Genomic DNA, 18370 nt, shown 5'->3' on the forward strand with positions numbered 1-18370 from the left:
GCTGAAAACTATGGAATCAATCACATTCGTAGTTCTCCTCTTCATCCACAACCAATGAAGAGGCCGAGAGAGAGGTAAAAACCATTAAAATGCTAATGACTATGAATAGTGATTGGAATCCAGCCTTGCTGAATTATAGACCGCCACCCAGTGACAGCTTTTCACCTGCAGAGTTGCTTATGGGCCGAAGGTTGAAAATGCAAATCCCATCAGGAGTATGTAGAATAATGGGTTAATAGTTAGGTCATTCGGCCCCTTGAGTCGGCTCTACCATTCAATGAGATCATGGCTGATCTGATAATCCGCAACTCCGCTTTCCTGCCTTTTCCCCATAAACCTCGACTCCCTCATTGATTAGAAATCTGTCTATCTCAGCCTTGAATATACTTAATCACCCAGCCTCTACAGCTCTCTGTGGTAAAGAATTCCACAGATTCATTCCCTTCTGAGAGAAGAAATTCCTCCTCATCTCTGTCTTAAATGGGCAATCTCTTACTCTGAGATTATGCCTTCTGATCCTAGACTCTCCCACAAGGGGAAACAACCTCTCAGCATCTACCCTGCCAAGCCCCCTAAGAATCTTTATGTTTCAATATGGTCACCTCTCAATCTTCTAAACTCCAATGAGTGCAGGCCCAACCTACTCAACCTCTCCTCATAAGAAAATCCCACCATACCTGGGATCAACCTAGTGAACATTCTCTGGACTGCCTCCAATGCCACTATATCTTTCCTTAGATAAGGGGACCAAAACTGTTCACACTATTCTAGGTGTGGTCTATAATTTTAGCAAGACTTCCCTATTTTTATACTCCGTTCCCTTTGAAATAAAGGCCAACATTCCATTTGCCTTCCTTATTACCTGCTGAGCTTATATGTTAGCTTTTTGGGATTCATGCATGAGCACTCCCAAATCCCTCTGTGCCTGTAGCTTTCTGCAGTCTTTTTCCATGTAAATAATGTTCTGTTCTGTTCTTCCTGCCAAAATGCATAACCTCACAATTTCCCACATTATATTCCATCTGCCATGTTTGACATGATATCAGAGTCATGTGCAAGAGACAGTGAAGAGAAGATGGAATAGTGTGTAAAAGGGAGATGTGCTTACCTAGGAGCTTAGTACTATAGTGTAAATAAGGGAGTATTTGAAGAAACCTACCAGAGTTAGACCCAAGTCACTCATAAGTGGTGGGAAATCTCCCCAACCCAGAACAGGCCACAAGTTACCCGAAGAGAGATCCAAATATTATTCAAAGAGGAAACTAAACCACAAACCAATTATCTCAGAGAACTTATTATGACATGGAGGAAAAAAAATTGTGGCATTGGCTTAACATTTAAACATTCCTCTCTCCCACTCCCTCACACACACACACACTCGCTCTCTCTCTCACACACTCTCTCTCTCTCTCACTCACTCTTACTTATGCACACATGATGCAGATAGATCTGCCTCACAAACAGTGCAGATAAACAACAGACCCTCTAAATTAAGATATGTTCCACAGCTGGAAGCAGTCATAAGTACATCAATTTTGAGTCCACATCATGAAGATGAAATTTATCGATTTTGTAACTCATAAGTGCCCCAGCATTAATATGGATTGGGCCAAATCAGCCATGACCAAAAAATGTCATGATGAGTGTTCTGATATTCAGGTAAGCAAGCAGCCTCAACAAATTGCTTTGAAAGAAGCCCTGCTCCGAATCTATATTGAGAGCTTTCCACACACAAAATTGATCAATATTAAAGTAGGCACCGAAGAAAATGGCGGTTATGCTAACTTCAGCCTTAAGCATTGGTCGACATGAACTTTATCCTGAGTTACATCCATGGTCATTGGCAATAGAAGTGCTCATTAAGAATAGGGGTCTCTTCAAAATGTTTTGTTTGTACACTGGAAATTAGAGGAGCACCATTGCTCACCAATTAAGTAATGCCAGTGTATCTCCTAACAACTTGTTTCCCTTTGGTATAGTAGTCAGGAACCCTTATGTCATGCCCCCATGTTATCGCTCACGGTTTATTTACAACAATTTTAATTAGCATAGCCACGTTTGAGGGAGAATAAAAAACAGTCCACTGATGTCTCCAAGGCATCATCCAGCAAATATTCCCTTTGACTTGACATAATCAGAAAAGGAAATGTCAAAGTAACTTAATGTCTAGTCAGCTTCACAAAACTTTTCAGCACAAAACTTGTTGATTCGCTGTGACAAGGCTCTCACTAATTAAGGAACCGACCAAAGACACTTTGTGATGGAAGCTTTTCAGCACAGATATAACAAAGTATTGAGCATTCACAGAGAGAACTTGGTCTCATTAAAACAGTGTCTGCAGAAATATTTTTTAAATTGATAGTCAATGCTGTGTATTTGGCTTCAGCAAAATAAAGAATACTAAATTATTTTGAAGGACGATAGGTAATTGAATTATTCATTTTGACTTTACCATTGTTTGGAGATCAAAGAAGGTGGAAACAACAGAAACAGAACATGTAAATTACAGCCGTATTTCACTACTTTGGGCAGCTACCAAATTTCAAATGTTATAATTGCAAATTCTGGATATAGTCAGCAGCAGTTTAGAAAATGTTTTTTTGATTGATTGCAGATAATTGCATTTACTGAGTAATGTTGAATGTCATGAGTTTTTTGAGTTTTTCTGATAAAGATCCAAATTTTCACGACAATATTCTGATATATTTTCTGAACTTGAGGTAATCTTTAGAATAGCTGATTTTTTTTTTGAAGTGTGACATGGAACTGAAAAATATTGGTTGAGCTTTGCAAGTTTAAAAGGTATTATTTCATTACTGTTTAATATATTCATGGTGCAAAAATATAATGACCAACCAAGCATGACAATGTGAACCCACCTAAAAATGATTGGTGTGACTGACAGCTTTCCATCTGCAAGAGATGAAAAGAACTTTGGTGAGGCCAGGTGAGATCGTCTGCTGCACTTTTAATGGCTGAACAAGCCGATCCTTGAAAGGCAAAGTCTGCCACAAGTGCCAGACATGAAGTTGTCCCTTGCGGGAGGTGTGGGATGATCTCTGCTGTCGTCCTGTTTGCAGGGTTGGCCTCTGCTCCGGAGCTTCTGAAACCACATGTCGTAATGATGGCAAACTCCTGCCAGTGACATCCACATTCTTGGAATAAAAAAGTTCCAAGGTCAAAACACGGATGATGGAAGTCCATTTTAGCTCATTACCCAGGATAAGAATAACTCACTGATTTAATTCAAAGGTGAGTGGCCATAGTATATGTCTGTAAGTTATTCTTATCCAGGGTGACTAGCTAAAATGGACTTCCATCATCTGTGCTTTGATCTCCTAAATTTTTTTATTCGTGGGATGTGGACTTCACTGTTATGGCCAGCATTTATCACCCATTCCTAATTGCCCTGGAGAAGATGGTAGTGAGTGAACCACTACCTTGAACTGCTACAGTCTCTGCAATGACGGCACTCCACAGTGCTGTTACAAGGGAAGTTCCAGGATTTTGACCCGGCAATGATATAAGAAGGACAATATATTTCCAAGTCAGGATGGTGCATTGACTGCAGGCCAAATAGGCATAGCCCAAAGTTTATCTGGCATTCATAGTTTTCTGGTGAGGGAAGATTTTCGGATTGAAAGGTGCTTGGAAGCTTCAAGCTCCAGTTCAGAAAGAAATGAGGGCTGTCCTTTTTTATTTGGTATATTACTTTTGACAATCTGTGACATTTGAAATGATAGATCCACTCAAAGTTTTATATACAATGTTCATGTCAAAGCAAAATCATTTACAGGTCGAGAATCCTTTATCCATAAATCCAAAAACTGAACACATCCAAAAATCACACTTTTTTTGAACTTCATCAACTTTTAGTGCGGGAAGTCTAGTTGCTTGTCTGCACTGTTTACCTTGCGATTTTTGTGGTGAACATGTCCAAAAGAAACTTTCTACAGGAACCCTCTGTTTATTATTTAGTGATGCAGCTTACTTTTCTAGCCATTTTATTTACTTCAGACTATAGCTAGTCTAGGCTTGAGCCATTGTAATGTAAGTTTATATGCAACATCTGAAATCCGAAATGCAATTGGCCCTGAGGGTTTTGGATAAATGATTCTTGACATGTAGTATATGGCACTAATCAGTGATTGATTATTAAAACCTGAACTAATTCTATGTCAGTAATTCCGACCATCCTTATAGTTAGTTATGAGTAGTAAATTTGGTTTTCCTTCAAAGTACCATTTGTGTATATCTGTATGAAGTAATAAATTACAGCTTTTTAATTTATATAGAGGATTATTCAAATTCATGAGGTGAATTTTACAATGCCCCAACACCACCCCCCAGTGTATCTGAATGCGGCAAGGCATGTAAAGCGGTGGCCAGCCCACTGCCTTCCCACCCTTGTCCTGTCCTCCATATAACATGTGATAGATAAGGTATCTGGCAGCTCACCTACCCTTAGACCTATTGAGGCCCTTAAGTGGACAACTAACTGTCACTCAATTGCCCCATTCCTCCCCCTCCCATGATGTTTTGGCCTGTGGAGAGTACAGAAGGAAGGCAGCCAGCCTAGTAGCTTTGAGAATGCGAGAGTGAAGGGGGTTACCTTCGGGGTCCCCTCTCCCAAGATGGCACCCACCACTTTGTGCCTCCCCCTCCCAACCCCCCCCACCCCAGCCTTGAAACCCAACCCCCCATCCCCCTCACTGGGGCCTCCAGGTCCCCGCCCATCCAAAATGCCCAAACTTACTTACAGGTCTGGGAGACGACATCTTCCTTCCTGGCTATTACTCTACTGGCGCTGCTGGAACCACAGATCTGCCAGTCAATCAGAATGGCCGACAGTTCCTGATGGCAAGACTTCCTGTCCAAGGGATGGAAGTCCCACTCTCAAGGAATTAAGGCCATCCCAGCTCCAGGGCAGCTGGATTTAAAGTTGATGAGGTGCCCACTGACTTTTAGCTTAGGGGGGGGGGGTGGTGGGGGCGGGTAATCCATCTCCCATAAAATTCATCCTGCTTGTTTCATAGTTTTGCCACTGTAGTAGAAAGAAAAATCAATGTACTTACATTGAGATCCTAAATCAATAAACATGGAAGTGAAGCCAAAACATCTCAATAACAGAGTTACAGCAGACTTTCTGATGCTGTCTTTGGAAGTGTACAAAGAAAAGTGAGTGGTGCAAAGTTGATGTCTCTCTTGGAAGGTATAGAAAATAATATTTCATGATCCTGCAATACATTGTCTCCATTTTCATTAATCTCTTAATGTTAGAGGCTACATTTTTAAAGAGTAAAACCTAAACTATATTTAAAAGGGAGCAGGCAGAGAGCAAGCTGCTGTTGCAGCATGTTTATATCATCAGCTAACAAATTAATTGGGAAACTCCAGCAACATTGAAAGCTAAGACAGTGTCCATTATAACTTTATTACTGATAATGGAAAATAGGAGCATATTAAGAAGGCTTCCCCATTATACGACACACTTAGGCAACATTGAAAATTCCTGAGCTGTAATAAGGAGAGCCATACTGAACTTGTAAAAGAACTTCAATTCAGACTGTCTCCAGTGAAGTTCCTTAAGGTCATCTTCCTTGACACAAGCCAGCATTTCCAAGTTACCTGTGTGCCTTTTATAATGCACTGTCTCACCTTTTTTAAAAAGAAACTTAATAATATCACTAGTGCAAAGCTATTGACACTGGTGAGCCACAACAAGTAATTGCTGAAAATCATGATTTACATTTATGATTTATTAAAGTACATATGTACATAGCTATTAATTCACTCCATTTAAGGAGGCGCATCAGCCGTCCTAATGCGCCTGTCAACGTGAAAGCAGCTGGAAGATTTGGAGGTCATCATAGGAACTTGGCAAGATTAGTCACAGACAATTCCTGTTATAAGGATTTGCTGAATTCATTGGGTAGTTCCTATCACAGCTATTTCTTGCATTAGTACAAAAAGTGCTAATAGGAGTTTTTTATTTTTCTTTATTCTGTCACAGGATGTGGGCATCACTGGCAAGGCCAGAATTTGTTGCTCTTCCTAATTGCCCTTATACTAAGTGGCTTGTAGGCCTACATGTGACCATACAGTTAAGAGTCACATATAAGCCAGACCGAGTAAGGATGGAAGATCCCCTAAAGGGCATTAGTGAATCAGATGGGGTTTTACAACTATCAATGATGGTTTCACGGTCACTGAGACCAACTTTCAATTCCACCAGCTGTCTTGATGGAATTTGAACCCATGTCCCTAAACTATAGCCTGGGCTTCTGAATTGCTAGCCCAGATTATGTTACCACTATGCCACCATCTCCCCAAGGGCTTTTATAATGTGCCTCTCCTCAACCACTTGAAATTTGGATTCACGTTTTTCCCTACATCCATGTTTATACCTCATAAGGAAGGCACTATGATTATGCCTTGGCCAAATCTTAAGAGAGTCATTTGCAATTTCAGGACAGGTGACATTGTTCATGATTAAAGGCAAATCAGCTTTTCAAGTTCACTGTGACTATAATTATGGCTATATCTCAATGCTCCAGATAGCTTTTAATGTCACTATCTATGACTGTAGGATTCACCAGAGTCTTCATTTTCTTAATCTTTTATTCTTTTGAAATTATTGAATAGACTGTCAATTTCAACTATGTATAATATATAAGATTTTCAAGCAATCACAAGAAAATTGTGATATTAATCTGCTTTTTTAGAAATTTTAATAATTTAATTGGTGTTTTTAATAGCATTGTATCACTGAAATGTAACATTACACTTAAACTCTGATGCACTTTATGAAAGTATAGAAATATGAATCATCCATTTATTGATGCAATTCTTATTCAGGGAAATATAAAATATGACATTTTCCTTCTGTACTTTATAACAGAGCATGAAAAGCATCGACTTTGCAAGAGTGCTGATTATATGAATTTGCACTTCAAAGTAAAGTGGTTTTATAATGAATATGTGCGAGATCTTCCAGCTTTCAAAGATGCTGTAGCAGAATATTCTTTGTAAGTAATGAAATTTCATTCCACTTCTGTTTATCATACAGAATATAGTTATATCACAATCACAAATTCTCATACGTGAGCCAATACCTGAGGGGGAAAAACATCCAAGAATAGGATAGTAGTTTTGTTACATTTAGAGCATTAAGACTAAATTATTCACATTGCCAATTAATCAAATAGTGTGATGCTGCTTATTTCTTTAGTGTTCAGTTTGTAAGATTTCATTTTTTTTAAAACCTGCAATTGTTATAGCAGAATGAGCGGGGAGGTGAAATTTGGCTTCAGCGCCCATATGAAACGAGTGTTAGCCAATCGTCAGCCAATTTTGCACACCGCCCAGTTTTCTGATGCACTATCGTCGGTTTTGCACGCCTGCCAAAGTTGTCTTTCAAGCCACAGCTCACCCCCCAACCTCCACAGCCCGCCGGGGCGTCTATTGATAATCATTCAGACAAAATTATTAACACACCTTTAGTTATCATCACTAATCAATCATTGTACATGTCACTGACTGCGTAATCCAAAACCATAAGCAATCCTTCAGCCTCTGCCACCTCTGGATCTCTAATCCTGATTATGTTTTGCACGGTGCTGACATCTTGACATATTTCATTACTTTGATCTCCGTGACTGGCTTGAGATCTTTTTGCTTGTGTGCTCTTCGTCCAATCGGTGAGCCTGCACAATAGGATTTTGGTGCTCAATAAGCATTAAAATGAGCACTGATTTTTGTCCGGGAAGAGGGAGCACTGAGATTACCTGACTTATCCTGTGGCATTGTGTTTCCTGTTAGCTGATTATAGTGGCATTGAGGATGACTATCGAGTTTCAAGAAGGCCAGCACTTCATATAGTCTCAGCTGGTGGAGAATGGATGATGGTAATTGGTTTTCAGATAGAAGAAAAACAGAGATGAAGAAATAGATCTTGCATTGATTAGAATTTCACATTTTATCCTTGGTTGTTTGAATAATTGTTGTGTGAAGTCTCATGATCATATTCAAGAAATCTGGGCAAGTATCTTATTTTAATCAAAGTAATATAGATGCTTCTGATGGGGCAATGTTCAATCAGCTAACTAAATTACGCAAACAAGATTATTTCCTTTTTTCAAAAGCTCTGTTAGTGAGACGTGGATTAAAAAAGATTTTTCCAGCATTTTCTGTTTTTATTTCAGATTTCCAGCGTCCGCAGTATTTTGCTTTTATCGTTGAATTTTATATTCCCCCAGCAGACACATATCCTGCAGGGGACACACAAAATGGAGGAGGCAGGTAAAATGGAGATTGCAGGGCAGCCCCCATTAGGTTGAATCCCTCTTCCTTTCTACCTGCTCCCTCCCTTAAACTCACCGGTCCCCCATCTCATTGCCCCTCTCCCTAGCTCACCCAAACCCTCCCAGCCCAAGACCCCAGACTTATCTACTCCGGGGTTCTAAAGGCTTTCTGGCCTTCCTTCTCCAGTAGTCCCAGTAGCAGCCACTGCTGACACCTTCCTGGCAGTGCCAACTTTGATGGAATTGCCAGCCAATTGGATGTGGTTTTGGTGGATTGGAAGGGGGGGGGTGGTGCTAGCAAATATAGCCCTTTACTTCAGATGGCAGACAAATCGCAACATTTAGCAAGATAACCCAGCCATTTAAGCAAATGAAACAGAATTTTATGCAGCTCCTAGTCGGGAATCTTTCAGATTTTTCCTGCTGGCTAGGTTGGTTATACAGAATTCTTTCTGGGTCATTTTCTCCTTTTTAGTCCAGGTTCAGGACCAAACCCTGGGATCAGTCAGCCCTCCCTCATTGTGTAGTCATCTGCAAAGGCAATTTATTCTAAGCCAGCTGAGGGAGAATGAGAAGCATGGACATTTTCGTGTACAGGAAGCATGCACTGGAGCCTTGAGCACGTTATGACCTGTTATCAGACACATTTTCAGTTGCAAGTACAATATGGTTTAAGAAGGGACTTTTTTAACAAGCATTTCTTGGTCTACCTTAATGAATGAAAGCATGCTACAATGCAGCAACATCAGCAGGCAGTATTGCAAGCTGGTACCTCAGTGATTAAGTCCATAGTTCATGGTGTTTTGTTGCCCACATATGGCCCATTAAATCTTTCAACTTTCCTTTCGTTTTTAGCAATTGCAACTATTTAACAACAACAATTGAAGTTTTCATTTGAAGGGAAAAGCAATGTTGCTGGTCAAACAGAAGTATAGTTAGGCTTGTTAGTCTTAATCTAAAGCTAAATCTTATTGCCCACCTATATTTGAAAGTTTCAGAACTATTTGGGGGTTTCCAAAAGAAGGACATGCTTGCCCTAGTGAATTTCACTATGCTTGTTTATTTTTTAATTTATTTTTATTCATTTATGGGATCAGGGCGTCGCTGGCTGGGCCAGCATTTTTTGCCCATTCTTAATTGCCCTTGAGAAGGTGGTGGTGAGTTGCTGCCTTGAACTGCAGCAGCCCCAGTGGCATAGGAACCCCCCACAGTGCTGGTAGGGAGGGAGTTCCAGGATTTTGACCCTGCAACAGTGGAGGAATGATATTTCCAAGTCAGGATGATGTGTGGCTTAGAGGGGAACTTCCAGACAGTGGTGTTCCCGTGTATCTGCTGCCCTTGTCCTCCTATATGGTAGCGGTCGTGGGCTTGGAAGATGCTGCCTAAGGAGCTTTGGTCCATTTCTGCAGTGCATCTTGCAGATGGTACACACTGCTACCATTGGTGGTGGAGGAAGTGAATGTTTGTGGAAAGGGTGCCAATCAAGCCAGCTACTTTGTCCTGGATGGTGTCAAGTTTCTTGAGTGTTGCTGGAGGTGCACTCATCCAGGTAATTCAAGAGTATTCCATCACACTCCTGATTTGTGCCCTATGGATGGTGGACAGGCTTTCGGGAGTCAGGAGGTGAGTCACTCGCCATAGGATTCCCAGCCTCTGACCTGCTCTTGTAGCCACAGTATTTATATGGCTAGTCCAGTTCAATTTCTGGTCAATGGTAACCTCCAGGATGTTAACGGAGGATTCAGCAGTGATAATGCCATTTAATATCAAGGGTTGATGGTTAGATTCTCTCTTGTTGGAGATGGTCATTGCTTGACACTTGTGTAGCAGAAATGTTGCATGCCACTTGTCATCCACAAGTGGGATGAGGTTTCCTAAAGCAAATAAACATTAAATAAACATTTTTTATTTTGGAATTAAAAACAGTCCCATCTCATGTGACAGAGTCATGAGGGGACACGTTTTATTAAATTCTTGCCATCTTTATTAACATTTTTAAAAAGCACTTCAATCTCCCTGAGACAGTTCTGTGCCTTAGGGAGATTAAAGTGCTCTTTCACATGTATGCACAGACTGCGCATTGGACCCAGCTCTCCCTCTCCACCCCCCCCCACCCCACCTGCTTAGGTAACGCTTAGCGCTGCCTCTCACAGTCCACACAGGGCAGGCCTTAAACAGCCTGCCTGTGTGAAATCGCCCTGTGGAGCTGATCACGGGCAGCGGTCGGTTTCCCAAGCACCCCCACCAAGGGCAAAACCCTGCCCATAGAATCATACTACACAGGAGGAGGCCATTTAGCCCATCATGCATGTACTAGCTCTTTCAAAGAGCTATCTGATTAGTCCTTTTATAGAGACAAAACAAAAGCATGAGGAAAATCAAATGAGGGATAAACAGGAAAAAATGTTTGCCACAGCAAAGGATAAAACGAGAAACTGGGACCTTTCAAACAAACGTGCAAATGTATCAGAAAAGAGGCAACTTTATTTAGGAGGCATAAAAAGCACTGTGTGTCTCATGGCAAATGACTTTCAAATTTCCTCTCAAATATAAAACCTAAATGGACAAAACTCAGAACTCTGTACATTTATTTGATATGAAGTTCACAAATATTTGCAACAAGTGTATCTTTTTAATTACTGTATCTACACTGGTGCCTCTCAATGTTGTTCTTAAACCTATCCTGGTACTAAGGACCAAGGGTACCAACATACCTTAATGTCTAAAAACAAAAATAAAAACAAAAAAACTGCGGATGCTGGAAATCCAAAACAAAAACAGAATTACCTGGAAAAACTCAGCAGGTCTGGCAGCATCGGCGGAGAAGAAAAGAGTTGACGTTTCGAGTCCTCATGACCCTTCGACAGAACTTGCGTTCGAGTCCAAGAAAGAGTTGAAATATAAGCTGGTTTAAGGTGCGTGTGTGGGGGGGCGGAGAGATAAAAGAGACAAAGGGGGGGTGGGGGGGTGTGGTTATCACTGCTTGTTTGTCCCTACAACCACACCCCCCCACCACCCCCCCCCCCCCCCCCCCCCTCTCTGTCTCTCTATCTCTCCGCCCCCCCACACACACACCTTAAACCAGCTTATATTTCAACTCTTTCTTGGACTCGAACGCAAGTTCTGTCGAAGGGTCATGAGGACTCGAAACGTCAACTCTTTTCTTCTCCGCCGATGCTGCCAGACCTGCTGAGTTTTTCCAGGTAATTCTGTTTTTGTTACCTTAATGTCTTGTAGCATGATGAGTTTCCTGGGAACGAGGCGACCCTAAATTCAGCATCTAGCTTCTGGGTGGACTTTTCAACAGGCACCATCACTACTGCTGGCATGTTGACAGTCTGGTGTTGTACCCTGCCGTCAACGTGAATAACTACCCTGAGGGCTGTGAGCCGTTATCTTTGTGAGGGTGGAAACTAGGCACACCATTTTTGCTGGGTCTGAGTGCCCAGTGACCCATTGGTTCTCTGTAGATGGAGAAAGAATGAGCCTATGTTTTTGCCTGAAAGCATTTACCACATTTGGCTTAGGAACTTCCTTCTATTTCACTCCACAGAAAGATTGATTCCACAATGTGACGTTTAATTTAGTTATGTGACTACTGATAATCAGATTATCATCATCTTGTTAAAATTCTGGGTATTCAGGGTTAAAGCAATAACTGGCTCAGTTGTTGGTGAACTGCATTCTGCTATACAGTCACCATGAAAAGAAAGACTTGCATTTCTGAACTTCAGGATGTCCCAAAGCGCTTCACAGCCAATGAAGTACTTTTGATCTGTTGTCACTGTTGCAATGTAGGAAACACAGCAATCATTTTGCATACATGTAAGTCCCACAGCAATACGGTAATAATCAAATAATCTATTTTTGTGATGTTGACCAAAGGATAAATATTGGCCAGGACACTCCCCTGCTCTTCTTTGAAATCGTACCACAGGATCTTTTACAGTCACCTGAGAGGGCAGACAGGGCCTCGTTTTAATGTCCAATCCAAAAGACAACACCTCCGACATGGCAGTGATCCCTCACTACTCCCTGGAGTTTCAGACCAGACTTTTGTGCTCAAGTCTCTGGAGTGCAATCTTATTCAGAGGCAAAGTGCTACCAACTTAATTGTAACTAAGAGAAAGGCCAAGTCATTTTACAATGCATTTTCAAGTTATTCTAACTTCATATAAATGTTTAAAATAGTGTCATATGCATTTGGTAAGTAAAAAAGGCACCTTAATGATATTGTTGATTAAAACATATGCCAATTCTTGTTGAAAGAACAGAAGATATTACGTAGACAGTGCAGTCATATACCTGCAGTAAGATCAGGTGAATTCCAGGTTGAAATATTCTAAAGAGAACTGGTGTCACTCTCACTTTCCAAGTTACATGCACTTTCTTCACCCATGGTAAATGGAATACAATCTTATTTGAAAATGATTACTAATGTGGATAAGGCGTACATTATACCTGATAGAAAACATGATAAAGTGACATATAGAATTAGTTGATATTGGTAATGATACACTAAATAAATATAATCTTGCCTCTTAAGATGACATCATCACCTGACTTTTTATTAGGTGGTTCGAGCCCTTTGCCATTGATTGGCTGGATGAAAATGAAGATGTGTCAATGGACTTTCTTCATGGAGCACTTGAGAGAGATAAAAAAGATGGGGCAAGTGTCAAAATTATTTTCTAGGTTGTCTTACAGATGAAACACAATGCTTAATATTTTGTGAATTTTTGCACTAACCATAAAAGTTAATTCAGTTGGAATAAATTGTAAACTGAATTTGATAGAATTCTCTAGTTTGCCTGAAGAGTTGAGCTGTTATGCATTGCGTATATTTTTTTACTAATCTAGTTCCTGCAAACCTCTGAACACGCTCTGTTCTCTTGCTCGGTCGTGGATGTTTTCACTCAACTGAATCAAAGTTTTGAGATTATCAAAAAGCTTGAATGCCCTAATCCAGAGGCACTGGCACATTTCATGAGAAGATTTGCTAAGGTACATGTATTAATAATCTTAAAACACTAGAGCTTGGAATGTTTGAAAAGTGGCAAATGTGATATATGGTGATTGCTACATCTATGTAGCCTCTGTCAGCAGGCAGCAGAGTTGTTACTCTATTTCCTTTCCTGGATAATCATTGTGTCGTTTTAGCAGATACATTCAAAGAAACTTTTCCACATGTTTTTACTATCCAAAAGATATTCAACGCGTTTAAATTCACAATAACTGTAAAAAGGCAACAGAAAATGTAGTCTGAGTTCACAAATATAAATTGTGTTTCTCACGCGGTGCTACACTGTCTGAAGTATTTAATGCACTGTAATTATCTTGAGAAAAAAAATCACAGGGGATTTACTTGAACGAAACTTGCTGATCATACTTTCCTTTTTATTGCAGACCATAAGTAAAGTCCTCCTCCAATATGCTGCTATTATTTCAAAAGATTTCCATTTGTACTGTTCCAAGGAAAAAGTGGTAAGTAAAGAAGTATACATGGACTGTGAACCCTTTACTGTGCTAACAAAATTTACTGCCAATTCTGATGTAGGATACAGAAGTGTATTATTACTTTTTACTGGTAACCCAGATAGTACACGATTAGCAAATCATGAGTGTGTTATGCCTGTCAAATGACCACTTCTGGGGAAAGTGGTTCCTGCAGTTGGAAGTGAGTTTATTGCCGAAACCGTTAATGAGCTCCCTCTGAGTTTCTCTTAATGGAATGTTTGACTTTAAGTTTGTAGTTAACGGAACTCAATATCTAGGATCTTCCAATCCCGTTGCGGCAGGTGTCCTAATGGGCGGGAGCGGAAAATATCAGGATATCACAAAGACCGGTTTCACGTCGTCGTAACACCAGCTTGGGATCGTCCGCTCCACCCATCAATGGCAGACTGTGTTTCCAACCACTGATGTCGGGAAGCTAATTACAATATATTAGGATCTCATTATAAGCCTTGCTTGCCAGAATCATTCCCCTACACTGGATCACGAGCTCATCACTCCGACGTGTTTCACAGCGGTACATAAGCAATGTAGACCTGGCGACCTGCGCTTGCTCAGGACTTTGAGGTTTTTCTACTTTGCTTCAAACAGCAATCACTGCCATCAGTGCCAGGCTTTACAGGCAGTATCACATTGCTTTTAGGGGGGCGCTCACAGGCACGCCTCTACCTAGGTGGGAGTGGCTTTTCAAAGGCTGCAGGACCAGGGCTTGCTTGGTCAAGGGGGAGAAATGGTCTCAGGCAAGGGAAGAAACTGCAGGGCAAAGGTTGTACTGGGGAAAGGGGTATCTTGTTTGGGGGTGGGGGGGAGGGGAGCACATGTTGATTTGTGCAAGTGGCCTCAAAATGGTAAGGGCTGAGGAGGCAGTATTCAGAGATGAGGCCAGACGGAGATGTGAGGGTGTGCATGAGAGTGAGTGAGTGGTAATGTCCCTTGAGCTGGCAGTGAGTGAGATGTCAGTGAAAGTGTGGTGGACTTGTAAGTCTGAGTGATGAGATGGTTGACTTACCCTGGCGGCACAGATGGGATCGTTCATCCTTTTTCTGCACTGGATGACTGACCTCTTCTGTGCAGCAATGGCACTAACCACCTCTGTCACTGCCTCCCAAACTGAGTGGCTTCCTGTGGCCAGAACAAGGGCGGATGACTTCACAGGGGGCCTCCAAAAGGCATTCCAGTGACGGGTCACTGAACTCTTCTTGGCTTTTAGGGCCATGGCTTCATTGGAGCAGCCCTGGGTTGAAAGCATTGAGAACTGTGTGCGCGGCTGCAGTTTAAATATGGCAACCAGAGTGAGGAAAAAGTGAGGTAACAACATGGCAGGAAATTCACAGGCCGTCTGCCAGCGATACAGCGTGTTTCCTGTGACTGCATCATTAATGAGGCAGGCAGCAGGTGATGCCGCACAAAAATCCCGCCTTTGCGGCTGGTGGGAAAAGTATTCATTTTTCAGGCCCACCACTCAGAAAATTCCACCCCATGTTTAATTTTTTAAATTGTAGAAATACAACGATACGTGAACTTCAGTTTTGAATGAGAATTTGTTTTCAAAAGTCAACTTTAGTAATTTGCGCATTTGCTATTAGTTGTTATGTTACCAAGTGTCAAACCATTTTATATTAGCAAGGAAACTATTGTTTATATAGGATATAGCATCCGATTAATGGATTAATTTAGAAAATATGCAATAAATGTAATTGCAGTTAGAAGCAGAGAGTCTAGAATAAATGAAAACTTTTAGTTCCATTTAATTGTTTGCTGTAGGACTTTAGTGTGTGTGAATTCGTCCATTTATTGACAGACTAATTAGAAATGAGATAATTGTTAAAATATAAATATTCATTGCAACTTATTTGAACTATTTGTTGCTCCTGCTTTTTTTGAGTTGTTGGCTGTTAGACGCTATAATTCAAAATTAATAAAAACAGTGTCTTACGAATTTTATTAGAAGTCAGTGTAACACAATAGTTGTTTCACATTTGCTGACTAAAATAAGGGTCATATTACACATAGGGGCACAGGAACAGGAGAAGGCCATTCAGCCTGTCAAGCCTGCCCCTCCATTCAGTAAGATCATGACTGATCGAACACTTCAATGCCTTTTACCCAAACTATCCCCATAACCAATTATGATATTGTTAATCAGAAATCTATCAATCTCTACCTTAAACATACTCAGTGACTGAGCTTCCACGGCCCTCTGGGTTGTAGAATTCCAAAGATTCACAACCCTCTGAGTAAAGATATTTCTCTTCATCTCAGTCCTAAGTGCCTTCCCCCTTAATTTGGAATTGTGACCCCTGGTTCTAGACGCCCCAACCAGGGGAAACACCTTACCTGCATTTACCCTGCCTATCCCCTTAAGTATTTTGTAGGTTTCAATGAGATCGCCTCTTATTCTTCGAAACTCTAGAGAATACAGGCCCAGTTTCCCCAATCTCTCTTCATAAGACAAGCCCACCATACCCTGAACAAGTTTGGTGAACCTTTGTTGCACCCCCCCCATGGCAATAATATCCTTTGAGGAAAGGGGATCAAAACTCGACACAATACTCCAGGTGTGGCCTAACCAAGCTTCCATACAATTGAAGCAAGAGTTCACTACTGCTCTACTCAAATCCTCTTGAGATAAAGACTAACATTCCATTAACCTTCCTAATTGCCTGCTGCACCTGCATGTTAGCTTTCAGTGAATTATGAACAAGAACACCCAGGTCCCTTTGTACATCTACACTTTCTAATCTCTTACCATTTAGGAAATACTCTGCACATCTGTTCCTTCTACCAAAGTGGATAACCTCACATTTTTCCACATTATATTCCATCTGCCATGTTCTTGCCCACTCACTAAGTCTGTCCAAATCCCTCTGTAGCCACTTTACATCTTCCTTTCAATACACATTCCCACCTAGCTTTGTATCATCCACAAACTTGGAAATATTGCATTTGGTCCCCACATCCAAATCATTGATATATACTGTGAACAGCTGGGGCCCAAGTATTGAGCCTTGTGGTGCCCCACTAGTCACAAGTACCAACATGAGAATAACCTGTTTGTTCCTACTCCCTGTTTTCTGTCTGTTAGCCAATCCTTAATCTATGCCAGTAAATTGCCTCCTATCCCATCTGCTTTTATTTTGCTATCAACCTTCTGTCGGAGACTTTATCAAAAGCCTCCTGACAATCCAAATATACTACGTCCTCCTTTATCAATTTTGTTAGTAACATCCTCGAAAAGCCCCAAGTTCGTCAAACATGATTTTCCATTTGCAAATCCATGCTGTCCATGCCCAATCAGGTAATGATTATCCAAGCCTCTATTTATCACGTCCTTAATGATAGATTGTAGTATTTTTCCTAACAGGTCTGTAGTTCCCTGTTTTCTCTCCCCCTCCATTCTTAAATAGTGGGGGTGACATTTGCTACCTTCCAATCTTCAGGAACCATTCCAGGATCTATAGAATTTTGGAAGATGATCACCAATGCATCCACTATCTCTTTCAAACGTCTTTCAACACTCTGGGATGCAGAATATCAGGTCCTGGGGACTTATCAACTTTCAGTCCCATTAATTTCTCCAATACAGCCTTCTTACTTATACTAATTTCCTTCAATTCCTCATACTCCCTAGTCCCTTGGATCTCTAAATCCGAGAGATTTCCTGCATCTTCCTCGCTGAAAACAGACACAAAGTAATCATTTAGCTTCTCCGCCATTTCTCTATTCCCCATTATGAATTCTCCTGACTCTGCCTGTAATGAACCCACATTTGTCATAGCCAAAAGCTTTTTTTACACACCTATAGAAGCTTTTACAGTCCATTTTTATGTTTTTTGCTAGATTGCATTGATGTTCTATTCTCCCTTTCTTTACCAGCCTCTTGGTCTTCTTTTGCTGTATTCTAAAAACCTCAATTGTCAAGGTTACTACTACTTCTGGCAACTTTATAAGCCTTTTCATTTATTCTTATACAATCCTTAGCTTCCTTTGTCAGCCATGGTTTACTGACCTTTTTTGTGTTTTTGCACCTTGAAGAAATGCTGTAAGTGAAGTAATAATTCTTTGAAGACGACCCATTGCCTATGTACAGTCATACCTTTTAATGTATTTTCCCAATACACCTCAGCCAATTTGTCTCACATGCCTTCATAATTTCCTTTATTCAACTTTAACACCCTTGCTTCAGAGTGAACTACCTCACTTTCCAACGTAAAGTAAAATTCTATCATATTGTGGTCACTCATCCCTAAAGGTTCTTTTACAACAAGATTATTAATTAGCCCTTTCTCATTACACAATACCAGATCTAAAATAGCCTGTCCCATCATCGATGACTCAACATACTGCTCCAGAAAACCATCCCTACACTCCAGAAACTCGCCTTCCAAAGCATTAGTGCTCAATTGGTTTACCCAATCTATATGCAGATTGAAGTCACCCATGATTACTGTATTGCCCATGCTACATGCTTCTCTCATCTCCTCTCATATACTATTTGATGGCCGATAAACAACACCAACCAATGTCTGCTGCCCTTTGCTGTTTCTTAGCTC

At 40.8% G+C, this 18370-nt stretch overlaps 1 protein-coding gene across 5 annotated transcripts in view; it reads left to right on the top strand.

Moving 5' to 3' along the window:
* The window catches only part of LOC121269822 (protein unc-13 homolog C-like), a 599906-nt gene that overhangs the window by 451002 nt on the left and 130534 nt on the right, over positions 1-18370 (top strand). For all 5 annotated transcript variants that reach the window (XM_041174809.1, XM_041174810.1, XM_041174811.1 and 2 more), the window contains 4 exons: positions 6902-7028; positions 12878-12974; positions 13164-13307; positions 13710-13787. In XM_041174809.1, the coding sequence (XP_041030743.1) occupies positions 6902-7028; positions 12878-12974; positions 13164-13307; positions 13710-13787 (446 nt within the window). The remainder of the gene's footprint in view (positions 1-6901; positions 7029-12877; positions 12975-13163; positions 13308-13709; positions 13788-18370) is intronic.

Source organism: Carcharodon carcharias, chromosome 26 (assembly GCF_017639515.1).
Source record: "Carcharodon carcharias isolate sCarCar2 chromosome 26, sCarCar2.pri, whole genome shotgun sequence".
NCBI lineage: Eukaryota > Metazoa > Chordata > Chondrichthyes > Lamniformes > Lamnidae > Carcharodon > Carcharodon carcharias.